The 27,752-nt window shown below is 41.2% G+C and overlaps 1 protein-coding gene across 1 annotated transcript in view; it reads right to left on the reverse strand.

Annotated features, from left to right (window-relative positions):
• Positions 1 to 563: 563 nt before the first annotated feature.
• Positions 564 to 27,752, reverse strand: part of GPR176 (G protein-coupled receptor 176) — a 132,659-nt gene continuing 105,470 nt past the window's right edge. Inside the window, exons 2-3 of the mRNA XM_004751075.3 lie at positions 7,838 to 8,090; positions 564 to 2,758 (exon numbers count right to left, since the gene is read on the reverse strand). Of these exons, the coding sequence (XP_004751132.1) occupies positions 1,639 to 2,758; positions 7,838 to 8,090 (1,373 nt within the window). The 3' untranslated portion in view covers positions 564 to 1,638. The remainder of the gene's footprint in view (positions 2,759 to 7,837; positions 8,091 to 27,752) is intronic.

The following is a 27,752-nucleotide window of genomic DNA, read 5'->3' on the forward strand; positions in this document are numbered from 1 at the left end:
ATGGTTTGAGTTTAGACTGGTGAATTCCACCCCAAAGTGGACTTGAATTGCTTGTGAGAGCCCCCTGCCAACCCCCTTGCACGCCCCGTCAGGAGGCTGATCTGTTGAGGACACTGTCCTCCTCTATCCACTCTGACTCCTGCTACAACTTGACCAGAAAAGAGGAAGTGAAGGTGCCTTCCTGGGCTAGGGGCTGCCTTGGCATTTTAAAATGATTAAATTTTTCTGTTTTCTTCTTCCATTGTGTCCAAAATGAAGAGAGAACCATAAAGTAACTGAAAATGAAGCTGGCCACTCCTGGGTTCTGGAGTCATCATCACAAGGAAGCCAGCTTTGACTTCTGTCACTCTTCTGGGCAGCATCACCTTTCTTAATCAAGCATTTTTAGCATGATGTTTCCAGAGGACTCAGTGCACACTACTCTGCATTTTTTTTTTTAAGATTTTACTCATTCATTTGGCAGAGAGAGAGAGAGAGAGCACACAAGCAGGCAGAGAAGCGGGCAGAGGGGGAGGGGGAAGCAGGCTCCCCACTGAGCAGAGAGCCCGATATGGGGCTCAATCCCAGGACCCTGAGACTATGACCCGAGCCAAAGGCAGATGCTTAACCCACTAAGCCACCCAGGTGCCCTGTAACTCTGCATTTTTAAATTGCCTTTTAATTCCAAAAGTTTGCACAAGGTAGTTCTTTTTTTTTTTCTTTTTTTCAATATCCTTCACAGCTACTGATGTTGACATAGTCCCTTTCACATGAAATCAGCACTGGAAGAGAAGAGACTACACAGTATGGACATTTTTGTCTTTCTTCTCTACCTCTTAGTTTCTCTCTCACTGGTTGAAAAATTAATGCAATTTAAGGGGGAAAGACATAGGAAAGCACTTGTAGTGTTTTCCAATCAACATTGCAGACAGAACTTTCTGAGGTTTTCAGTGGTGCCAGGAAAATGTCAGGATCGTCAAGACAGAGTATCTCCTCCCTGAGCCCCAAGCACATCTATTGCCTTGTCTGTCAAATGGGAGTGGAAGCTCCTTTCCTCATCTACATCCCAGTGAAAGAGATGAAGGGCTTCAGAAGAAACTGAGTCATACGATCAGGCCTTCCGGAGAAAAGGTGTCAAATGCCAAGTCCCTATCTCCCCGAAGATGCAGATCACTATGAAACATTTTTAAATATTTATCCTATTTGAGGATAAATATTATCCTATTGAGGATAAATAGGTCTTTTTTTTATGGCCACACCACTCCATAATTATCTTGGGCTTCTCCTAGGGTGTCCTGCTCCCTCCAAACTCACAGATGTTTTTCTCTCCCTGTACTCTCTGCGGGGCCCAGGAACCAAGGAGTCCTCAGAAAATGCACAGGGAGTACCCATTGCACACCAAGACCCATTGCACACTGCCCAGCTTTTGTGTCCACAGAGAGGAACGCACACTTCACCTAGGACACAGACCAGGGAGATGCATATATATATACTCCCTCAATAAAGAGGACGGTTGATCTTCTATAGATTTCCCTCTCATTCAAAAATCAGGGGCACACACAGGAGGAGGCAACCGGTACTCGGTTGCAATGAGATGCCTAAATCCTGCCAGAGCCAGAGCAAAGGGGAGGTGGGAGTAAGGGGGCTCGACAGTCCTGACTAGGAATCCACCTTCGGAAAAATGCTCACTTTGTTGTTTCTGCTCATCTTCCGCTCCACCTTGCCTACCCTGGGCATCTTTGTCTGAATAAGCTCCTCTGGGGTGTTCCCCAAAGGGGGAAGCAGCCGCTTCTTGCTGTTTCGGGTCTCTGAGAGCCACTGAGGTGGCAACTCAAAAGGCCCAAAACCAAACTGCAGGGAGTACTTGTCAGGCAGTGTCTCGGGCTCCCCAGGCGCCGCTGACCCCCCCTGGGATCTAGAGTCCGTGGTGCCCAGGAGAGGTACAGCGGGCAACCGCTGCAGTCCCTGCTCTCCCTCCAGGCAGGGCCCGACCTCCTTGGCCGGGAGGTCGGTGGAGCCGGTGTACTTGGCCTCACTCTCTTCCTCATCCTCTGTGGGCTTAAAGATCTGCTGCTGCCCGATGTGGAACATCTCCAGGAGCTGGCTGCCTGAGCGCAGGCTGGGCTCCAGGCTGGCATCGGCCACCCCGCCCCCTGCACCGACCACATTCCGGCGACTGTAACGATGGTGTAGCTGGACCAATGTCCCCACTAAGCACTTGCGGACAGACTTGTTCACGGTCAGGAAGAGCACGGGGTTGGCCAACAGAGAGACCTTGGGCAGCCAAATGGCTGTGAGCAGCAAGAAGACAGACGTGTTGGGGACATTGAGCACGGTCTGGTAGACGACCAGGGTGGCGTAGGGCACGCTACACAAGATGAACACCGTCACCATGGACAGCAGGGTGGCGTGCAGCTCTGCCTCCCGCTGAGAGGCGTAGGGGATCGAGATGGTGTTCTGTGGGGTCCGGAGGGCCGCGATGATGACCTTCTTCTTCTGGCTGGCGCTCAGGGCCCGGCGGATGAGGATCAGGAAGAGGAATACCACAGCCACTGGCACGATGACCGTAGTGATGTTATAGATAAGCACGTACACCAGGTGGCCCAGCGAGTTGCTCCAGACTTCCGTGCAGGTGGACATGGCATAGATGTCGGCCACGTTGGTCACTGCAAACACGGGCACGCTGGCCACCACTGCGTGTGCCCAGATGTACATCACTAGCTCACGGGACTTGGCATCAGAGATTTTTCTCTCCAGTGGATAAAGAACAGAGTAGTACCTGCAAAACGCACAAGCAAACTCCATTGCACAGGAGAAGATACTGTTTAAGTGAGGGGCCTCTATCTGACTCAAAGTAGGAGGAAGAGGTGGAAAATGGGTCAAGTTCTTTTATTCTGCCTCAGCTGAAGGGAATCACTGGGGGAACTGGGAAGCCAGACATTAAATTGTGAGGGCCTTGCTGTATAAAATAAGCAATATGAGGCCAAAAAAAAAAAAAAAAAAAAAAGACCTTTTTCAAATGAGCGGAGAAGAGCCCCGTCGTATGGGACTCTCAAGACTATCAGGAAAATAGGCAAATACCTGCATTTCATAGCTAGCTTTATAAATATTACCATCAGCATTAGATCCCAAGGGGTGTCCTCGATACAAAGGATGCCATGTGCTATAAAGACATCAATTTTTCAACTCAGGGATAAAGCATAACTTGTAAAAAAATTTTTTTTACAGGGGCTAGAGGAGCTTATGGGCAATTTTCAAAGCCACTAATGGGAAGAAATTTACCTTTGCATGTATCTAAAGCAGACTCATGGCACAGTGCACACATGGAAATCATCAGCATTTATAGTGGCTCTGGGCAAAAGAACCCTGTGTGAGGGACAGGACTCTGACAAGGTCCTTGCACAAAATCAATTCAACCGACAAAAATTATGCCTCCTCAATAGCCATGGTTCTCACGATGATCACTCAGTAACCCTCACCATTAATAAGTCTACAATGCCTGCATGATTAGATTTTTGCTAAAATCAGATCAGATCTTGCTTCCTTCAGGCTTTCACTTGATTATTCTGTAATCAAAATTCCAAAAGCACCTTGTTTCAGTATCGCCCATGATTTAGGGAAACTGAGTAGTTCTTCAGACCCCAGGAGCCACATCTGTCATGAGAGGGCTGTCACTAGCCATCAGACCTCCAGTGGGCATACATTTCCGCAGTCAGCGAAAGCTGGAGTTGACTTTACAACTCTATTAACATGCGCTGCTCCTGGGGCCAGGGAAGCAAGCATGCCTTCCTGTCATGAGATCTGTGCCAGGTACCACACCAGGCACTGGGTCACAAAGATGAAAAGACACACAGGAATGTCTCTGAAGTCCGTGGGGGAAAAGGCATGCAAGCAAGCAGTTATAACCAAGGAGATGATGGCCCTTCTAGAGGTATGCATAAAGGAGGGACAGGGAAATGGAGCACCTGGAGAAACGTCAACAGAAGGTGGCACTGTGGTGGAGTCTGGCAGGGGACAAGCTGGGGGAGAATGTTCCAGGCTGAGGGAGATACGAGGTGAGCACAACATGACCATGGATAATCAGGAATGGATGAAGCGTGGTGAAATGTGTCCTAGATCTCTTTCTGGGAGGGGATAAAAAGAGAAAGAAGTGCATAGGTTATGCATGCTCTCAATTTTTTTTTTCTGAATATAGATAGACTTTTCTAGCAACAGCTCCTTAATCCAATGTCAAGGTGCTACACCCACACATGAATACATTCCCATTGGTCAACTGACAGGTGATAAAACCCCGTTTCCACTGTGTAGTGGAAAAGCACATGGGCTCACTAGAAATTATCTTGTTAACGTTTACATCTCTAGAAGATGATGCCAGAAGTAGCCTCTAAGTGAACTCACAGACTTGGAGCCAGGAAACAAGTATCCGAGCAACTAGTGAGAGAAGGATTATCTTCCCTTCACCTGCATGCACACCACCCTACACCTGCCAGTAATTGGTTTCCCTGCATAATAAAATAGGATTTTTTTAACCAGCCTTCTTTTTCTACTAAAAGCACATATTTACTTTTTTTAAATGATAGCAAAAATATAATTGATTTCCTGCTGTAAAGAAAATAAGGATTTTTTTTTTATCATTTACATGTTTTCTTGTCTAAAGGCCCAGAAACCACCGAAGGGGATTAGTGCATTGCTTCAAGATACGGTAGCAAACGGTTCAGAATAACGTGTCCCCACTCTTGTTCCATCCTGTTGTAAAAATCTTTCAGGATTCATAGCAGCGTTATTCACAAAAGCCAGAAAAGTGGAAACAACCCAAATGTCAACAAGTAAATGAGCGAAGAAAATACAGTACAGCCATACAATGGAATATTATTCAGTAATAAAAAAGGAATGGAGCAAATTTGAAAGAGTAGATCCTAGGAGTTCTCATCACTAAGGAAAAAAAAACTTTTTTTTTCTTCTTCCTTTTTTTCCCTCTCTATCTGTATGACATGATGAATGCTAACTAAACTTACTCTGCCAGTCCTTCCACAACATATGTAAGTCCAATCATCTTGGCATACACCTTCAACTTATACATTGCTGTCCATTATATGTCCATTATATCTCAACAGAACTGGGGGAAAAAAGGAAGGAAGCACTGATGATTGGGCACAGATGAACATGAGGCTGAGAGAAAGAAGGCCGATGTAAAAGAACATGTTATGATTCCACAATATACAATGTCCCCCCCGCCACCCAGCGAAGCAAACATACAGAGATAGAGAGTAGATTAGCGGTTGCCTCGATGTGCAGCTGTGGAGGGTAATGACTATGAATGAGCAGGAGGTATCTTCTTCACCTGAAAGTACACTTTCCAGATATTCAAAGACCTCCTGCCAAGCACGAAAAGAGACACATGCGGCAAAATGGCATCACATGGAGCACATTCAGCTGGTTGAAGGGACTGAGTGACCCCCGTCATCTTTTTTGAATGAAAATCAGTCGACAACATTTAAAAACAATAAAATTCGGGGTGCCGGGAGGCTCAGTTGGTAGAGTGTGCGACTCTTGTTCTCAGGGTCGTTGAGTTCAAGCCCCACATTAGGTATAGAAATCACTTAGAGAAAAAAAAAAAAAAAAAGAAAGAAAGAAATCACGTAGACATTAAAATCTTTGAAAAAAATAAAAAATAAGTAAAAATGGTTAAACTCCAGATTTCTGATGTCTCTTCTAAGAAAGTCCTGCTGGTGGAGTCTAGATACCCACAAAGTAACGATTAGCTGCATCTGCTGAGTTATTGACCCTTATGAGCAGGAATGCAGACACAAAACCCCAATCTGGCCAGTGACACTTGGCTTTGTCACCTATTTCACCTGGCCCTGGAGATGGTGAATTTCCAATGAGAAACTCCCAAAGAGCTAGAGTGGCTCCCAGGCATATCTGACAGTTCAACAATTGCCAACAATAGATCTATGGAAAAATGTGCCCGCCGAGAGGGAAGCCTAGAGAAAGACAGACAAATATTGATGTGGCCTATCCAAGAACAGGCCATAAATAATTCCTTTAACTTTTTTTTTAAAGATTTTATTTATTTACTTGAGAGAGAGAGAGAGCATGAGAGGGGAGAGGGTCAGGAGGAGAAGCAGACTTCCTGCAAAGCAGGGAACCGGAATCGGGACTCAATCCCGGGACTCCAAGATCATGACCCAAGCTAAGGCAGTCGCTTAACCAACTGAGCCACCCACGTGACCTCATTTAATATTTCTTACTGTGGAGGAACATTAGGCTCAGAAAGGTTAGTCATTTTGCCCAAAGCAACCCAGCACAAAAGCAGTGTGTAGGCAGGGTTTAAAGTTACTTGGGGTGCCAGACTCCCCTCTCTTAAGTTAGGAGTCAGTGACTCTTTCGAGTACACTGGGGACTTTGTGGGACTCTGTGTCCCTCCATGCAGATGACCCTGGGCAGCAAATCAAATCAGAGTTCCAGGACTGCAGCTGAAGTGACTCCATAGATTGGTTCTGCAATCCACGCCCTCATAGGTCATTAAGGTATAGTTGTAAATGGATAAAGAGTTTAAAAATTCCAAATTCATGGAGTATCTGGGTGGCTCAGTCAGTTAAGTGTCTGCCTTCAGCTTGGGTCATGATCCCAGGGTGCTGGGATCAAGTCCCAAATGGGGGTGGGGGGCATCACTGCTCAGCGGTGAGCCTGCTTCTTCCTCTCCCTCTGCCTATTGCCCCCACCCCCCGGCTTGTGCATGCTCTCTCTCTTCAAATAAATAAATATTTTTTAAAAATAAAAAGTAAAAATTCCAAATTCATCTAAAATCCAGTAAAATGTATCAATGGGGATAAAGTCAGAAGAGTCCACTCTTTCCCCTCAGCAACGTTTCTCTCTGCAAATCTTGAAATCAAAAGTATTCACAGATGCAGAAGACTCCTCAGCTCTTGTTTGCTTATTTAGTTTTATTCTCTAAAATGTATTATTATCTTAGACTGTATTCGTGAAGTGCTCACAACAAAAGGAGAAGACATGAAGCTGATGATGACTGAGATCTTTACACTTGACCCTAATCCAATTATGTACCAGGGCAGTAGCTAAGATGTGATTCATTTCCAAGTGAACATCTTTTTAAAAAGGACGGGAAGAGAAAACAACCACCACCACAATATAAAGGCTTGGAAATCAGTCCTCCAAAGGAATTCTAGAATTATCTTGCCGGGTCCAACTGGGCTGTCAAATCATTTGTTAAATAACCACTGAATTGTCCCCTTGTTCTTCCAGAAATGTTTTCATCCTACATCAAAAAGCACTAATTGCAGAGTTATCAATCAGATGAGCCATCTACTACAACTTGCAAGGCAAATACCAACGATTCCAACCAAGCTGAAGCTACACCAAGATCCAGCCTGCTCCAGCAACCTCATGATGAACCCCACCCAGCCCCATGCCACATCTTTTCTCAAGGTCCTATTTTCCCTAGCTGCTGTGCAATCAACATGTCTTTTGTGAGGCATCTGTTTCAGATATTCTTTTATTCTTTTAAGATTTTATTTATTTATTTATTTAACAGAGACAGACACAGTGAGAGAGGGAACACAAGCAGGGCGAGTGGGAGAGGGAGAAGCAGGCTTCCTGCCAAGCAGGGAGCCTATTGCAGGGCTCCATCCCAGGACCCTGGGATCATGACCTGAGCCAAAGGCAGATGCTCAAGAACTGAGCCACCCAGGTGCCCTATTCATTCTCTTTCTACTGACCGCTAGGGGACTACAAAGCAGTATGTGGAACATGGACTAGTCACCCTTTGCTTTGTGATGCTAATTTTTTAATGCACTTAAAAAAAAAAAAAGTTGAACCCCCAGCTACCCTGTCTTACCTGTCCAAGGCAATGGCAGGGAAGCTGAGGATAGTCACAGAGCAGAAGACTTTGTGCAAAAATTTGACAACCTTGCAGAAAAACATGGTGTAGATCCACCAGCAGCAGTGAGGACTGGTGCTGAGAACGATGTCAAAGGGAACGCAGACTAGGCTGGCACAAATCCCAGAGCAGGCCAGGTTTTTAATGAACCTGTTGGTGACAGATTTGAACACGGTTGTGCGGCAAGTTGACCATAACACCATGAAGTTTCCTGGCCAGATATGCAAATAAATAAATAAATAAAATAAAATAAAAAAGTTTTTTAAAATTAGAAATAAAAAAATTAAATGAAAAGAAAGGAAGAAGAGAAAAAAAGGAAAGAAAGGAACAGGTTAAAAAAAGATCAAAAAACCACATTTGAGAGTTGATTTCAAAGGATTTTACGTAAATACATATTCTATTGTCAATTTATGTGAAAGTATCAAATCACTTAAGTACACATCAAAAAGGCTGGAATGATTTTTGGTGGTGACTTTTGTTATTTAATTTTAGACATAACAGTATTAGATGATGACTCAGTCTCATCTGGGTATACAAAGAATTTGCTAGATATTACTTAATCTCAGGCAGTCTATTCTTACCAAATTTGCAAACGACCTCCATGTTGCCAAACTCTGCAAGAGAAATATGACACAAGCCACACATGTAATTAAAAATTTCTAGCAGCCCTATTCTGCAAAAATAAGCAGGTGAAATTTTAAGAATATACTTTATTTAACCCAATATATCACAAACATTATCGTTTCAACATGTAATTATTACTTTTGAAAGTCCTGATGAGGGACACCTAGGTGAGGGACACCTAGGTGGCTCAGTCAGTTAAGCATGTGCCTTCGGCTCAGGTCATGATCTCAGGGCCCTGGGATGGAGTCCTAAGTTTGGCACCTTGCTCAGCAGAGAGCCTGCTTCTCCCTCTGCCTGCCCCCAAGGGTGCTTCTGTTCTCTCTCTCTCCTTCTGACAAATACATAAATAAAATCTTTTTTTTTTTTTAAGTACTGATAAGATACTTTTCATTCTTGTTTTTGCACTATCTTTGAAATTTGGTTTGCATTTTTTATCATTATTTATTTATTTATTTATTTGACAGACAGAAATCACTAGTAGGCAGAGAGAGAGAGAGAGAGAGAGGAGGAAGCAGGCTCCCCAGTGAGCAGAGAGCCCGATTCGGGGCTCCATCCCAGGACCCTGAGATCATGACCTGAGCCAAAGCAAAGGCTTTAACCCACTGAGCCACCCAGGTGCCCCTGGTTTGTATTTTTTAATTGAAATATAACTGCCATCTAACATCAAATTCATTTCAGGTATCCATGGTGTACATCTTGTTTTACACTTCTTTAAAAAGATTAGAAAGAGAGAAATACATATACCTTTGGTAGTATGTACAGCATGTGAGAATATTCTAAGTCAGTAGTTCCCAAACCTCACTGGGCATCAGAATTGCTCTACGAGACATACTGAACCACAGTTAATAGGTATGGAACTGGGAATCCGCACGTGGTAACAAGTACCCTGGATCCAGTTGGCCCCCAAAAGAAAGTTTCAGAAATGCCAGTCCTAAACAGAGATAGCTCCTGCCCAACAGTGTCACAGGGTCCCAGTCTTCAGGTAGGCAGGGCAGCCTACCTTACCAGTAAAGCTTGCTTGTACCTGGCAAGAGAGCCAGCTCCACTGTGTCTATCAGAAATTCCCCCAAGGGAATTTTTTCTACCTCCTGTGCACGTGCTCAGAGAATGTGCTCTAACACTGAGCCCACAGCTCAGCCTCACTTAGAAGAAGAATGAGAGTGCCAGGGAAGGACCAGCAGGGCTCGGGGCTGCAGCCAGTCACTGTAAAGACCTGATGTTGACATAACTTCCTGTCATGAGCCTCTCTTCCGATATAATATTCTATAGCTACCTCTTACCTGCCAGACAAAGGGGAAAAAATAGCCACTGTGTTTAGGTAAGTAGGCCAGCTCCGTCCAGGAAATTCTCTCCCAAACTTTCCCTACATCGGTATGTTGCCTCAGTGAGAAGAAACCAGCAGTGTAAATATATACACATTTATTCAGTGTAAGAGGGCCTTATACGAATACCACCACCTCAGGTCCCCTCCAGCTTGCCTGTCACCAAGTTGAGAAGCTGAGCAGAAACAATGTACTTGAAGCTCTGCTGATTTGGGGAATTTTTCCCCTAGCTTCTTCCCACTGAAGCACAGACTGGAATCTGGCTGAAGCATCTTAAACTCTGATAACCTCCGAACCATGAAATGGCGCAGTTAAAGAAACCTGCCCTGGGGCCTGGGTGGCTCAGTGGCTTAAGCACCTGACATAAGAGGCAGGGAGGAAGGCAGAGAGAGACGGAGAAACAGACTCCCTGCTGAGCAGAGAGCCTGATGTGGGTCTCCATCCCAGGACCCTGAGATCATGACCTGAGCAGAAGGTAGAGGCTTAACCCACTGAGCCACCTTTAATCATACATTTTATTTGTATGTTCACACTTGTGAATGAAGAAACTTGTTTTCAATGACTTATTATTAAAAAACCAGAGACTGCTATAATCACATTTTATCTCCACTTATTTATAAAGCTGTAGGTGGCATCTGGAGTCTAATCCCTTTGGCTATTAAGAAACTGAAACTGGGGCGCCTGGGTGGCTCAGTGGGTTAAGCCACTGCCTTCGGCTCAGGTCATGATCTCAGAGTCCTGGGATCGAGTCCCGCATCGGGCTCTCTGCTCATCAGGGAGTCTGCTTCCCCCTCTCTCTCTCTGCCTGCCTCTCTGCCTACTTGTGATCTTTCTCTGTCAAATGAATAAATAAAATCTTTAAAAAAAAAAAAAAAAAAAAAAGAAACTGAAACTGAGGATGCCTGGGTGGCTCAGTGGGTTGAGCCTCTGCCTTTGGCTTGGGTCGTGATCTCAGCGTCCTCGGATCGAGTCCCGCGTCGGGCTCTCTGCTCATCAGGGAGTCTGCTTCCCCCTCTCTCTCTCTGCCTGCCTCTCTGCCTACTTGTGATCTTTCTCTGTCAAATGAATAAATAAAATCTTTAAAAAAAAAAAAAAGAAAGAAAGAAAGAAAAAAGAAACTGAAGCTGAAGAAGCCTATGCTCTTCCCATTTTCTAAACTACCCCTCTCACTTAAAAACTGACTTAATCTTGTTCTAAGAAACTGAATTAGACCACAATTATCAGGAGAGGAGCATCCACACTCAATCTCTAATTAACCACACGTAAGAAAAAAGTTATGTGGATATATACTCTCTCTCTCACACATGTACTCACACTTGTCAGCACATAAGCATACACATACACATTCATGCACACAAAAATAAATACACAAGGTAAAATAATTACATATTTGATCATTTCATCTTACTAGCACTTAATTTTTTTTAAGACTTTATTTATTTATTTGACAGAGAGAGCAAGAGAGCACAAGCAGGGGGAACAGTAGAAGGAGAGGGAGAAGCAGGCTCCCTGCCAAGCAGGGAACCTGATGCGGGATATGATTAGAGGACCCTAAGATCATGACTTGAGCCAAAGGCAAATGCTTAACCATCTGAGCTACCTAGGAGTCCCTTATTAGCACTTTAGATTCTTCTTAGCTTTATAAGGCATCCTAAGGATAACTCAGTATATGTTTTAAGTAATACACTATTTGACCTCAGGATACTTTTTTATTTTGGAGATCATGTTCTAAATCACCTAATCCCCCTTGGAAATAATTCAAGTTCTGTACCCATTATCTTTCTCTATATATACTCATTATACATTATTTTTTTTAATTTTATTTATTTATTTGACAGGGAGAAATCACAAGTAGATGGAGAGGCAGGCAGAGAGAGAGAGAGAGGGAAGCAGGCTCCCTGCTGAGCAGAGAGCCCGATGCGGGACTCAATCCCAGGACCCTGAGATCATGACCTGAGCCGATGGCAGCGGCTTAACCCACTGAGCCACCCAGGCGCCCCTCATTATACATTCTAATACTGGATTCCATGGCAATATTCAGTGGCCAAGCTGTGGGCACAGCAACACAGTACACACACAGCACACACAACCAAGAGGGGACCAAGAGGTAGAGGGTGATGGCATTGGGACAAACCTACCTTCCCTGGGACTACTGCTACTCTACCATTCCTCCCAATTTAAAATACAAATAAAGATTTCTCTTTACACATGTACCTGCTACTTACAAATAACTGATGTTGAAGACATAGACATGTCAATTAACTACTGCTCACAGATAGTACTTGACAGATCTTAAGGAAATAATTAGGCAACTAAATTTTGCCTCTAATAAATTCTGATTTTGGTTGTCCTTTTTAAGCAGTTTGCAGGCTTTGTGTATTTGGGAATAACAATCCTGTGTTAAAGGGACTAAAAACCAAAATACAAAATTCCAAAAGTGCCTTGGGAAAAGAGTATGCTTTTGGGAACCCTCCTGGAAAACAGGTAAATTACTCTTTAAAAACAATCCACTTCTCCAGAGACTTACAGCAGCAAAAAAAATTCATCATCCTGCTTTTCCAGAAAGCTAACATACCACCCAGAACATTCTAAAAATTGAATCTTGAAAAAAGCAAATAAACACTGGAGGCAACATTAAATTTTAAGAAAAATCCTAAGACAACAGACTCTCAAAACAGAGGCCAAAGTGAATGAGCAACGGTTAGAAAGACTACAAAGGAATGTTTACTCTCAGCAAACACCATGTAATATAAGAGCAAAATCTAAGCAAATTAGGTCATACCATTCCATAATAGAAGAAAGAGAACGAACAACTACTTTATACATATTGGAATTTTAAATTTCTTCTTTGCTTCAGTTTGCAAACACACCCTCCCCCAAAAATAAACAAAAACGGAGTCTCTTAAAAGAATTATGTAAAAAGAATGTTAGTAAACGCTTTTAATTAACATGCCAGATAATATGATGAATGGTTTTTAGCCTTTTTACTTAAACTGAGCTTCCTATAGACTGCAAAGAGATGGCTCTTCTTTAACTGATCTGACGATCTCTTTTGTGTTTAGATCATTTACATTTAATGTAAATATTGATATGGGTGGAGTAAAATCTGCCATCTTGTCAGTTGTTTCCTATTTGTCCCACCCATTTTTTGTTCCTTTTTTCCTCTTTATCATCCTGATTTTGAATTGAATATTTTTTAGAATTCTATTTTTTAGAATATTTAGAATAGTTTTTAGAATTCTATTTCTACTATTGTCTTATTACACATCTTTTTAAAATGTTTGTAGTGGTTTCTCTGTGTTTACTGTTTATATCTTTAATTACAGTGTACTTTCAAATTCTGTTATACTGCTTTATTTATTTATTTATTTTTTTTTTTTTAAAGATTTTTATTTATTTGTTAGAGAGAGAGATACAGAGCGCAAGCACAGGCAGACAGAGTGGCAGGCTAGAGGCAGAGGGAGAAGCAGGCTCCCTGCCAAGCAAGGAGCCCGATGTGGGACTCGATCCCAGGACGCTGGGATCATGACCTGAGCCGAAGGCAGCCGCTTAACCAACTGAGCCACCCAGGCGTCCCTGTTATACTGCTTTATATGTAGTGTAAGAATCTTGTAACACTGCATTCCTAATTCCTTCCTCCCAACCTTTGTACTCCTGTTGTCATACATTACTTTTATATACACTATAAACCCAAAATACATTGCTGAAATTTTTATTTTCAGCAATATATTTTAATTTAAGAATAATTTTTAAAAAAAGAAAAAAGCTTTTTATATTTATCTTCCCTTTAATCGCTTTTGGAGATCTTCATCTCTTTGTGTATATCCAAGTTTCTGCCTGGTATCATGTTCCTCATACCTGAAAATTTTTTCTCAACATTTCTCGTAATGCAGGTCTACAAGTAACTCATTTCTCAAAGTTTGTCAAAAATGTCTCCTTTCTCTTTCACTTTTGAAAGAAATTTTTGCTGGGGATAACTTTCTGAGTTGAGGGAGGTTTTTCACCAGTACTTGACAGAAGTTGCTCTATTGTCTTCTGGATTTTATAGTTTTTGATAATACATCTGCCTTAATTCTTACCTTTGTTCTTCTGCATGTATTCTATTTTCTCTAACTTCCTTCAAATTTTCTAAAGTTTCTCTTTGGTTTTTAGCAGTTTGAATATGATGTGCTAGAAGTATGTGTGTGTGTGTGTATACACACCTGGTTAGGGTACTCTGATCTTCTTGGATCTATGGCTTGAGATCTTTTATTACTTTTGGAAAATTCCTGGCTAGTCAATTATCTCTTCAAGTATTTCTTTGGCCCCATTCTCTCTCACTTCTACTTCTGGGATTCTAATTACATGTAGTTTGTGTGGTAAACAGAATAATGCCCAACCAACCAAAGATGTCTATATCCTAATCTCTGCCAACTAAGAATATATTAGGTTACAAGACATGATTTCAATACCTGGATCATACCTGAGTTAAGATCTTTGATTCTTTGTCTCTTGAAGTGGGTTATTTTTCTTGCTTTTTATGTCTCGTGATTTTAGGTTGAAAGCTACGTATCACCTTTAGGATAGTAGATACTGGTAAATAGTATCTACAGGACATTTGGACAGACATGCATATACTCACACTCACACACAATGATACCAAAACACTATTTAGGACAGATTCCAGATACTGCGCCATGGGTCAGCAACCTCATTTGGTAGTCCTGTAAATACACACAGGATTTACATACCCGAAAACCAGTAAACAACATTTTTGGACAAATTTTATTATGATGATGATTATTATTGTTATTTTAGAGGAAGAGAGCGAGAAGAGGAGCAGAAACCCAGCCTGGAGCCCAAAGCGGGGCTCAGTCTCACCACCCTGAGATCATGACCTGAGCCAAAATCAAGAGGCAGCTGCTTACCTTACTGAACCACCCAGGTGCCCCAAGACACAACATGTTTGATCATCTTTTAAAGTGAGAGAATAGGGGCACCTGGGTGGCTCAATAGTTAAAGCCTCTGCCTTCAGATCAGGTCATGATCCCAGGGTCCTGGGATGGAGCCCCACATCTGGCTCTCAGCTCAGCAGGGAGCCTGCTTCCCTTCCTCTCTCTCTGCCTGCCTCACTGCTTACTTGTGATCTCTGTCTATCAAATGAATAAATAAAATCTTTTTAAAAAATAAAATAAAGTGAGAGAATAGGAAAAGAAAATAAGGAAAGAAAGGAAGATCGGTTACTGAGAAACAAATATTTTGTTTTGGAGTAGACACCTTATATTACTAAACCATGGCACAAACCTACAGTTCTTAAATCTTCATAATCATTAGGATCACCTGGGAAGCTTTTAATATACAGATTCCCAGGACTCAGCCCAAGCAAATAAGAACAGGGGCAAACCTGGGCGGGCACCTTAATTTTATGTGCTCAGTAGGAAGTTCAGAAACAGCCAGGGAGCACTCCTACAGCCACTCACTGTCAGCCTTCACCATACCGAGCATCTCAATATATTCATTGTTTGTTTGTTTGTTTGTTTCCCAAATATAAAGAGAGCCCTTCCCCAGTACTGAAAGCAAAAACATGCCAAGTCACATTGAGCTCTAATTATAATCTCTATGGAGCCCTAAGGAACTCCTTCTCTAGTCAGTGATCAGTGCTAGTCTGCTGCTCAGCTTCTCAACATGGCCTCTTCCTACCAGAGGAGACATACAAGAAAGAATGACGTCTCTGACCAATTTTTATTATCCATGCTCATCAACTCATGGCATCGTTCCCAGCTGCTCACCACCATTGGCAAAAAAGAAAGGATAGACAGATTTTAATTAACTGCAATCCATTTATTTCCAGTTTTTAAAAATGAGCTCATTCACGCCATAGTCATCAAGTACACTGGGAGTATATATTTTGTTTTATGAAGAGGAGGAAAAAAAAACAGAAAAATGGAGTGTCTTACTGAAAGCTAAGATGCACAGGGAAGAAGGCAGGATGAAACAAAAGAGAATGAAACCCAAGAGTCTTGCTCTCTGGCTTACAGTTCTGATTATTGTATAATATAATTTATACCCTGGCCACTAGGACTGCTCTAATTACTTGGGAGGTCTAGAACTTCAGGGTGCTATTTTTGTTTGGGGTGCTTTTCTGTGTTTCCCAAGAGAAACAGTTTATTGTTTCTTGTAATTATTAAGGCAACCCATAATTTTGCAAATTCAGAAAAAGAATAAAGAGAGAAAGAATAAAGAATAAACAAGACAGTAAAAATAAATAATAAAGGAAAATAAAAAATTACCCACCTAGTGGTAACTCTCTGTAAGCTTAAACTACTTAAAGTTCCAAACGTTTTTTTTTTTTTTAATTTCATCGTAACAGCCAAACTTTTTTTTTTAAATGATTTTTTTATTTATTTGAGAGATCGAGAGGAAACACACGATGGGGGTGGGGGTTGGGGGAGACAGAGGGAGAGGGAGAAGCAGACTCCCCTGCTGAGCAGGGAGCCTGATCCGGGGCTTGATACCAGGACCCCGGGATCATGACCTGAGCCAAAGGCTGATGCTTAACCACCTGAGTCACCACTCAGGCACCCTAACAAAATTTTGTTATATATACAGACTTTTGTTTATGCCAGTGGGACCAACCTATGCACACTGTTTTTCGGTTTTTTATTTGAGAGAGAGCATGCCAGAAAGATTATGAGCAGTGGGGGGTGGGGGAAACGAGAGGGAGACAAGCAGATTCTCTGCTGAGCACTGACCCATCCATGCAGGGCACAGGGCTCAATCCCAGGGCCTGGAGATCATAACCTGAGCCGAAGGCAGACACTTAACGCACTGAGCCACCTGGGCGCCTCTGCTCACTGGTTTTTAACTAGATATTGTCACCATATCAACCATCTTTTGAGGACAATAAATAAAAATAAATCTCTTATCATTTTACCAGCTACATAAACCCAACAGTGCTTTCACAATTATATCCAAATTTATTTCATTCTTTGTATACTGGTGAGCTTTTTAAAAGCTGTTTCTAAACAGCTGTTTCTACATCTATCTCTAAAATATAATGCTGAGATCAACACCCTTATACGTATAAATCTTTGGCAACTAAACTGATTATTTACTGAGGACAAATTCCTAGAAGCAGAATTTCTCAGTTAAAATACTTACACATTTTTATAAACATAGCTAAATGACCCCCCACAAAAGGCATAGGAGAGAGTTGGTTTCCAAATATGCTTGCTAAAAATTCTACAATCTCACTAAAATGTTTGGAATTTGGTATGTTTCTTCAATCCTAGGATTTATGTTTTCCTTATTTCTAGAAAATTTTCAACCACTACCTTTCTGAATTTTGCCCTACCCTCTTTCCCTTTATTCTCTGCTTCTGGAACCCATACTGGTCTTATATTGGGCTTCATTCTATTGGTTGTATCTCTTGACCTTGCATTTGTATTTTCCATCAATTCATCCTCTCCTGACAGCTGGCTGGTATTTCTCAGGTCTACCTCCCATTTTATCAATTCTCAATTCATCTGAAAATAATCAAATCAAATTATACTTTTTAAAGTAGCTTCTTGAGTATTAACCCTTTTGAAATCTGAATTTAGATCTATAACCAGCGAACTGCCTACTCTTGATTCCCAGTGTCCAGCTATGTTACCATGGGCTTCTGTTCCTTCTTTAATATGTAATCATATTTTTAAAAAGATTTTATTTATTTACCTGACAAGAGAGATCAGAAGTAGGCAGAGAGAAAGGGGGAAGCAGACTCCCCACCAAGCAGAGAGCCCAACACGGGGCTCGATCCCAGGACCCTGAGATCATGACCTGAGCCAAAGGCAGATGCCCAACCCACTGAGCCACACAAGCACCCCTGTAATCATATTTTTAAATGCTTATAGTTTTTTTAAGATTATTCTGCTGTGTCTAGTACTGGATGGCTCAATTCCCAGACTGGGATCGTGACCTGAGCCAAAGGCAGATGTTCAACCAATTGAGCCACCCAGGTGCCCCTCATATGACTTTTAATGTTTACCTATAAGCACATCATTTTTGGGAGTTATTTTTCCCTGGGAAGCTATATTCCCTGGTTAGAAGTATTCTAAGAATGCCTGGAATCAAGCCCCTCATCAGGCTCCTTGCTCACCAGCGAGCCTGCTTCTCCCCCTGCTTGCCGGTCCCTCTGTTTGTGCTCTCCTTCTCCCTCTCTCTGACAAATAAATTTTTAAAAATCTTTAACAACAGAAATTATTCCAAGTGGCTAGCCAAGCACACATTTAGTACTTTGTTGCACTTCATATGCAAATAAAAGACTGTAAGGTTGAAGGTCCCTTCTGAGAAAGGTTAAGTATGTGTAGGGAAATTTTTATCCTAGGGAGAGGCAGGATATTTTAATGACTAAGAGCACAAGAGCATGGACCCTGAAACCTGACTTCTGGATTCAAGCCCCACCTCTACTGTTTAAGAACTGTGTGTTACTGGATAAATTAAACTGATTGTGCCTCAGCTTCATGTGTGAAGTGAGCACACTAACAATGCCTACATCTCCCGGGCAACACGAGCAATACAAGTAATAAACGAACAGCACTGAGAACAGCTCATAGCCCATAATATGTGCTAGGTAAGTGTGCTATATTCTATAGTCTAATGTTCTATGTTACAGTTATCATGAACTGCACAAAGGAGCGGTCTGACAAACCGAGAAAGAGTGAGAGCCTGGCCCAGAGGAAAAGAAACCTGGGGCCCTGTATAAAGATGCAAGAGGGCAGTTCACCAGAGGGACTTGGAAGTAATCAGGACTGAGAAACAAAGCCGGACTGCCGGGTGTTTGAGTTCCAAAAGGAAGGATGGAGTATGCCAACGAAGAATCACCCAGTTTAACTCATGGAGGTCTTTTGGGCAGTGCTTCTCAGCAGAATCACAGCAGGCTGTCTTGTGGGGTCAGGACGGGGGCCTGGTTCGATCGCCTCCAGGCAGCTGTAGCAAACTCCAAGCTGTTGCCTCAGGCCTGCAGGACACACAGCTGTCTCCACTCTCCTTGCCATCATCTGGAGTCAGCGATGTCATTAAAGCCTTGTTGCCCTGGTGGGGGCTGGAGAGCAAGATGGGCAGGAGCTGCCCCAAGATCTGCCACTTTCTAGAACATCCAGCCTCTACTTGTGCTGCACATGAGAGGTCTCAGATCAAGGATGTGTCTTCTCCAGATGGAGTCCTGCTCCTAGAATTCATCAAAGCCATAACAGAACATTCCAAACGCCCCATAGAAATCTTGCAGCAGCACACAAACATGATAGATCTTTTCTTATAAAAAAAGACTTGATTCTTTTATTTGAGAGGGAGAGAGAGAAGCAGACTCCTGTTGAGCAGAGAGCCTGATGCAGGACTGGATCCCAGGACCCTGGGGTCATGACCTGAGTTGAAGGCAGACGCTTAACTGACTAAGCCACCCAGGTGCCCCACACCATGATATCCTAATAGAGCACCAAAGTGAATTAAAAACCACAAAGGGTCAAGAAAATTAAAAAATGAATCAATGATCTTGACATGCTTTTGTTAAGAAAAATAAAAAATCTCAAAAGTAATGGTCACTTCCTGATAATGCTTTCAATCCAATTATCTAAACAGCTTGATGTCAGCAAGACATTATTCAGGGCACAGGCTTTGGAGTCAGAAGACTTTTACGAACTCTGTATTCTCTGCCAAGTTATTTAACTTTGCTAAGTTTGTTAAGTTTGTTAAGTTTCCTCATTTTTATAAACAGGGGTAGAAACAGTAATAATACTTACATGATTGTTATGAAAGCAAAATCCATAAAATGGCTTTAAAACAATGTCGATAAGCACTCAAATATTAGCCAACATTTTATTATGAGCTGGGAGCTATATGAAACTGCAAAGGTACTAAAGACCAAAAGCGGAATCTCAGAAATTTTAGAATGAATTTTGTTTCAAACCCACAAAAGAAAAAAAAGCATGAATTTGTGCAAACAGTAATTTATAGCAAGAAAAAAAAACAGAAAATTCTGAAGATTCCCCCCAAAACTAGTAGAAGTAGTAATGAATTAAGAAAAGTGGCAGGATACAAAATTAATACTCAGAATCAGTAGCATTTCTATATACTAACAGCAGAAGAGCAAAAAGATAAATTTTTAAAACACCCATTTGCAATTGTACCTAAAAAGAACAGGAAACCCAGAAATAAATTTAACCAAAGAGGTGAAAGACCTGTGCTCTATAAAAACTGTAAAACACTGATGAAAGGAAATGAAGATGACACAAACAGAAAGACATTACATGCTCGTGAACTAGAAGAACAAATACTGTTAAAATGTCCACATAACCCAAAACAATTTACACATTCAATGCAATCCCTATCAAAATACCAATAGCATTTTGAACAGAACTAGAAAAAATAATCCTAAAATTTCTATGAAATTTTATGGTTCTATGGAACCACTAAACACCCATAGAACCAAAGCAATCCTGAGAAAGGAGGGCAAAGCTGCAGGAATCACAAATGCAGATTTCCAGATGTACTACAAAGCTGCAATAATCTAAACAGCATAGTGTGGGCACAAAAAGACACAGACATCAACAGACCAGAACAGACATCCCATAAATAAATCCTTGCTTATATGGTCAATTATTCTATGACAAAGGAGGCAAGACTATACAATGGGAAAACACAGTCTCTTCAAAAAATGGTGCTGGGAATACTGGACAGCTATGTGCGAAAGAATGGGAGTGGACCACTTACTAACACCATACCCAAAACTAAGCTCAAAACAGATTAAAGACCTAAATGGGAGACCTGAAAACATAAAGTCCTAGAAGAAAACATGGGCAGTAATTTCTCTGACAATGGCTGCAGAACTTTTCTAGATATGTCTCCTCTGGCAAGAAAAACAAAATAAAAAATAAAGTATTAAGACTACATCAAAATAAAAAGCTTTTGCACAGCAAAGGATACCATTAACAAAATAAAAGACAACCTAGTGAATCGGAGAAGACATCTTCAGATAATATATCTGATAAGGGGTTCACATTCAAAATATATAAAGAACTTACAAAACTCAACACCAAAAAAAAAAAAACCCATAAAAAAATCCAACTAAAAAATCCACCATCCAAATGGCCAAGAGACACATGAAAAGATGCTCAACATCACTCACATCAGGAAAATGCAAATCAAAACCATATGAGATACCACCCTGTATCATTTAGAATGGCTAAAATAAGAAAGACAATTAACGTGTTGACAAGGATGTGGAGAAAAAGAAACCCTCATACACTGTTCGTGGGAATTGTAACTTGGTACAGCCACCGTAGAAAAAGGTGTGAAGGTTCCTCAATAAATTAAAATTAGGGGCGCCTGGTGGCTCAGTTGGTTAAGCGACTGCCGTTGGCTCAGGTCGTGATTCTAGAATCCTGGGATCCAGTCCCGCATCCAGCTCCCTGCTCTGCAGGGAGTCTGCTTCTCCATCTGACCCTTCCCTCCCCATGCTCTCTCATTCTCTCTCTCTCTAACAAATAAATAAATAAAACCTTTAAAAATTAATTAAAAGTAGAATTACTGTATGATCCAATAATTCCACTATGGCATATTTACCCAAAGAAAATGAAAACATTACTTTGAAAAAAATATATGCATCCCTACATTTACTGCAGCATTATTTACAATAGCCAAGATATGGAAGCAACCTAAGTGTCCATCAATAGATGAATAAGGAAAATGTGGTATGTACACACACACACACACACACACAGGAATGCTACATACTCATAAAAAGGATAAGATCAGGGCGCCTGGGTGGCTCAGTGGGTTCAAGCCTTTGCCTTCAGCTCAGGTCATGATCCCAGCATCCTGGGATGGAGTCCTGCATGGGGCTCTCTGCTCAGCAGGGAGCCTGCTTCCTCCTTTCTGCCTTCTTGTGACCTCTGTCTGTCAAATAAATAAAATCTTTAAAAAAAAAAAGATAAGATCATGCCATTTGTAGTAACATGGATGGACCAAGAGGATACTAAGCTAAGTGAAATAATTCAGCCTGAGAAAGATAAATACCATATTGTTCTACTCATGTGGAATCTTAAAAAAAATTAAAAATGAACAAACAAAAACGGGAATCAGACCTATAAATAGAACAAACTGATGGTTGTCAGAGGGGAGGAGGGTGGAAGGTTGGGCATGGGCAAGGGGAAGCAGGTAACTGGAACAGGCTCCCAGTTTTGGAATTAATGAGTCACAGGAATAAAGGGAAAATAAATAAAATAAAAAAGGATAAGGAATGCAGTCAATGATATTGTACTAGCGCTGTATGATGACATATGGTAGCAACAATTGCCATGAACATAGCATAATGCATAAACTTGTCAAATCACTAAGCTGTACACCTGAAGCTAATTAACACCATCAACTATACTCAAATAAAAAATAAAATAAAATAAAATATACACATCCTCTTTGACATAGTTATCTCATGTGCAAATTCATCCTAACAAATTCATTGAATAGAAGAAAAGTTATATTCAAAAAGATGCTAATTACACTGTTTTTATAATGGCAAAGAGCTAGAAACCTAAGTGTTCACTAAGATAATAGCTATGTAAATTTATGATAAAACTTGATAAAATATTGTAGGCATTAACATAATGAGTACTAAAGAGCTATGTACGGGTGCCTGAGTGGCTCAGTTGGTTAAGTGTCTGCCTTCACTCAGGTCATGACCTCAGGGTCCTGGGATAGAGTCCTGAGTTGGGTTCCCTGCTCAGTGGGGAGTCTGCTTATATGGTCCCCTCTCCCTCTGCTCCTTCTCTCGATCTCTCTCAAATAAATAAAATCTCTCTCAAATAAATAAAATCTTAAAGAAGAGCAGAGGTACAAAAGTAACTTGACCCATTTTACCGAAAGCATTCAAGTTTTTCTATTAAGAAAAAATCCAAACTTCCCAACATCATAGATAATTCAGAGGTTTAAAATACAACCTCTGGTGGCCAGACACTTACTACCCAAAGTTGTAGCCTCGTGACAGAATGGAATGAGCCTGGAAATCTAAGGTCAAATCCATGTTTTTCTCTGAACCCTGCAATCTGCTGCCCAAGCAAAACCATTAGATTTGAGAATTACCTTTCCTAAGAAAGACTGAGAGAAAGCAGGGGAGAGGGAGGGAAAGCCCAGAGGGGAATAAAGACCACTCAGTGGAGAGAAGGCAAACTGTTTTCAGAACAAGACACTGGTAAGCACTGTGAAAGTTCACACTTCCACAGGAAAGTTTAAAAGATTCTATTTTAGGGCGCCTGGGTGGCTCAGTGGGTTAAGCCGCTGCCTTCAGCTCAGGTCAGGATCTGAGGGTCCTGGGATCGAGTCCCGCATCGGGCTCTCTGCTCAGCGGGGAGCCTGCTTCCTCCTCTCTCTCTGCCTGCCTCTCCATCTACTTGTGATTTTTCTCTGTCAAATAAATAAATAAAATCTTTAAAAAAAAAAAAAAGATTCTATTTTATTCTGATTTAAAAGGAAAAAAAAAGAATTTTCTTTAATCTACATGGGTAAATTTCCCAGCTACCCAGACAGGCAGCAGTGGCTGGTAATGATTGATTTTTTTTTTTTTTTTTTTTTTTTTTTTTTGCCACCAGTATCAGAATCATGGCCAACAAGAACATCAGGGAGAAACCAGCTTATACCAGAGCACTGAGTCTGGTGCTTTTCAATACAATTTGCTCTTCCTCCCCAACTAAATATTTGAGCCTCTCCCTCACTAATGAAGAGTCAATTTGCTATAACTTATGATTAAACCATCAAATATCTGCCCAACTCTATTTAAGCTGATCTCTATTAGCATGAAAAAATTGTTACTTTAGTTACAATTAATTTGATTCCAAAGGTTTTTCTGAAATGATAAGGGAGGCTCAAATTAAGTAGGAATTGAATTAGCAGGAAGAAGCTATGCAGTAAGTTTATTAAAATTCATGGTGAATTTTAAATAATCACTTTGAATGAAAAGCATCTCATGAAATATATATCCCCAATCTAACCTTGAATGATTTCTCCTTGGAATACTTGTCCACAATGAATAATTCAGATAAAATATTAACAAGATTCACTTTAGTAATACATAGGAATAGATAAAAAGACTTCAGGGATGGCCTCTTCCCAGTCAGCTCCTGGAAAGTCGCAAATAGGATTTTAGGTGAGTCTACAGCAAATGCACACAGGTTTTAGCAACTGTGGTACCCAAAATGGTAAGGCAAACCGTAGTGCACAATCAAGACAAGATGATCTGGGGCGCCTGGGTGGCTCAGTGGGTTAAAGCCTCTGCCTTCGGCTCAGGTCATGATCCCAGGGTCCTGGATCGAGCCCCTCATCGGGCTCTCTGCTCGGCAGGGAGCCTGCTTCCTCCTTCTCTCTCTCTGCCTGCCTCTCAGCCTACTTGTAATCTCTGCCTGTCAAATAAATAAATAAAATCTTAAAAAAAAAAAAAAAGATGATCCTAGGGACTCTCATCTTGTTGGAGAGTCACGAAGCCCCTGAAATAAGCTCTGTCCCTCGCATCTCTTAACACACAGCAAGATACACACAGAAGTACAAAAGAAGAAGAAATATACAGAATCTGAAGTTGGTAACTCTTTTTTTTTTTTTTAACTACTCAAACTCTTTCCACATAAATCAACTAGAAAATGTTCACAGCCTCACAAAATACCTTGCTCTCTGATCTTTCACATTATGTGTATTAACCTCCCTAAAAAGCCATGCCAAGGGTCTGTCCTCGGTCCCATTTAACTGTGACAATGGCATACAACCCTTTAAGAAGCCCAAGCTCCTTTTCCTCCTCCATAGGTATATGGAGAAAGCTTCCAGAGAAAAGGACAAAACAAATTATCTAATATCATTAAGCATCTGCATCCAAACAAGCCATTCTTAATTGGGTGGGAGGAGAAGTAGTTCACTGCCCTGAGCAGCTACTACACAGGCTTCCTCACTAAGAAATCCTTGCCTCTATTGGGTTGTGCCTGTAATCTAGGAAGGCAGGGTCCACATCTTCTGTACCACTCACATTGCATTCAGCCTAGAGGGGTTATGCCTCCCCTAAAATACTGGAAGATTATGAAGCCTGAAAAGAAAGAACCTTATCTGAAAATTCCGTTGACCCTCTTGAGTACCAATCATACTTTCTTACCTAGGAGTTTCTTCATTAATAGTTAATATAAATGAATAAATAAAAGCTTGAAGTTTGTTATTACTTTGTCAGAATCACCAGAATCTTGCTTCCTGTGTACCAAATTTTGTAGGTACACCTATTGAAGTCAGCTGCCTCTGATCAACAAGCTGAATGTTTACTATGTCCCCACTGCCAATACACAGCATCAGAAAGGCTTGGGAGAGATGCATTTGACAATGATACAGCAGGCCATATTATAATTAGTCTAGTGAATGTACACAGAATACTCATCACTCTATTCTCCCTCTGTTCCAGTAACTATAATTAAGCAGTCTGAAAGAGAAAATTATGTTGGAAATATTTCCAAAGAACACAAGGGCAAGATAATTAGAGGGCTAAGAAAGGAAAGTGAGCCTGACTCTGCTTCAGTCCATGGGGACCCAGCATGTCTGATGTGAGATGGAGGAATAAGATTTCGGAAATGGGGAGTCTCTTACTCCTTATGATCTGACACAATCTGACAATGACATTGATCGAAAGTTGAAAAATTCCATTCCTTTCTCTGTAGCTGAATTTAGGGAGGAGAGAGACTGGAGGATGAAGAGCAAGGAATGGTATTTTAATTCTAACAGATCTGGGGCCACAATCCCACTACTGCAGAGGTTAAATGTGCTCTACAGTATACTTGCCCTATTTCCTTCACTACACTCTCCCATCTCTGCGAAAGAGAAGGTCAACAATAGAGGACTGTTTGTAGAGTGAGGAGCTGGAACTAGGAGAGCCAGGGCAGCAGATGGGACAAAAGCTGGAGGCGGCCAGATCCAGGACAAGGTCAAAAACAGATAGCCAAGGCCAGGAAGGCTCTATGAGGAAGTGATGGATCTTAAAGTTACAGCAACACTGAGAACAGATCACAAGAGGCATTGAAAAGATGAGTTACTACACAAAGCCCATCAGGCCAACTGACAACATAAGAAAATGGAATACATGTTCAGACAAAATGCTAGAAATGAAGAGGTCCATAGGAAGGAGGGAAGGAGTAAGTAAGACAAAATTAGATTGGCACATGGGTAACAAGCAAGGAGCTTGGTAACTGAAACCACCTCAATTTAGACCCTGAACTTTGATATGGTTACTTGCAAGGCAAAACAGAAACCAGCAGGCGGCATTTAAGAGCCTTGCAGGTGTAACATGATTTTGGAAGTACTCGTAATGAAGTGTACATGGCGGGGGCAAAAATAATACCTTTCAGGGGTGCCTGGGTGGCTCAGGCATTAGGTGTCTGCCTTTGGCTCAGGTCATGATCCCAGGGTCCTGGGATCAAGCCCTCCATCAGGCTCCCTGCTCATCAGGAAGCCTACCTGTCTCTCTCCTACTCCCCCTGCTTGTGTTCCTTCTTTAGCTGCCTTTCTCTCTGTCAATTAAATAAATAAAATCTTTAAGATATAATAATAATAACACCTTCCAGAAAGCAAATTGTAACACTTCTCTTTTTATCCTTTCCTCTTCCATTTCCCTCAAGTAGTAAGTGAGGATGGAGAACGAGGAGAAGAAAGCAAAAATTGAGAGTAAAGTAATAGGGAGAATGATTTTCAATTCCATTTATCTCTCATGCCAAGCCCTACTTTATATGTGCATTTCCCAGTGACTAAGGCAACCCAGGCCTTCTGTGCCTGAACCTTCATTAGCCACATTGCTGAAAACTGGATGAAAAGTTTCTTTGCTTTGTATCATGTTCTACAAATCCAAGAGTCATAATTATGGTGACCACACTGACACAGAAAAACAAAGAAGAATTCTGCTAACATTTGAATATTTCATAAATAATCAGCTTCCAATTCCTGCATTTTTCCCTTTAATACTAATCGCTTTGAATAATGCTGAGTTATTTTGATGTAATTTTCCTGCTGGTTCAAAATAAAATCAGCATGAAATGCCATTAGCTTGTTAAAGCACTAAGATCAATGAGTTGTGACCTCTTATTTTCCCATTATAAAACAAAAGGCATGGGGAAGATTTTTCTATTCTGTGAAATATTGATTTTCCATTCTGTGGGTTTGTAAATTACTGGCTTTCACAGTGCAATCAATGTCACTGATTCAATGTGGATGAAATAAATAAGATAAAATACAAAATCTATTCACTTTCATTAAGCCCCAGTTTCCATTAGTCTTGCCTCGACATTATTCTTATCTAGGTTCAAGCATGCAAATACCATGGATAAAGGTAGAACACTGGCCAATAAGTATTGGCCAACAAATTTTAGTATTACCCCAAATATGGAAATAAAGATAAGCATCTACACAATGATCAAGGAAACAGTGACATATTATATTTTGGAACTGCCATTTTCTTCTTCCTAACAGACAGAAACAGAGACTTGAAAAATGAAGAGATAGAAAAGTATGTCCCAAATGAAAAAACAGGACAAAATCAGAGGGGAGCAAATAAAATGGAGGTAAGCCATATGCTTCATAAAGAATTCAAAGTAATGTTCATAAAGATACTCACTGGATTTGAGAAAAGAGTGGAGGATCTTTGAATAAAGAGAGAGAAAATATAAAAGAGAACTGGTCAGAGATGAAGAACTCAACAATTAAAATAAAAAATACCCTAGACGGAATCAACAGCAGATTAGAGGATGCAGAAGAATGGATTAGCAATCTGAAAGACAGGATAATGGAAGCAACAAAGCTGAGCATCAAAAAGAAAAAAGAATTAAAAAAAAAGAAAACAGGCTAAGGAAACCCACTGACATCATCAAGTATAATAGCATTTGCACTAAACGGATCCAAAAAGGAGA

The sequence above is a fragment of the Mustela putorius genome, unplaced genomic scaffold (genome assembly GCF_011764305.1).
Source record: "Mustela putorius furo isolate JIRA1106 unplaced genomic scaffold, ASM1176430v1.1 tig00003898_pilon_pilon_pilon, whole genome shotgun sequence".
NCBI classification, from domain to species: domain Eukaryota; kingdom Metazoa; phylum Chordata; class Mammalia; order Carnivora; family Mustelidae; genus Mustela; species Mustela putorius.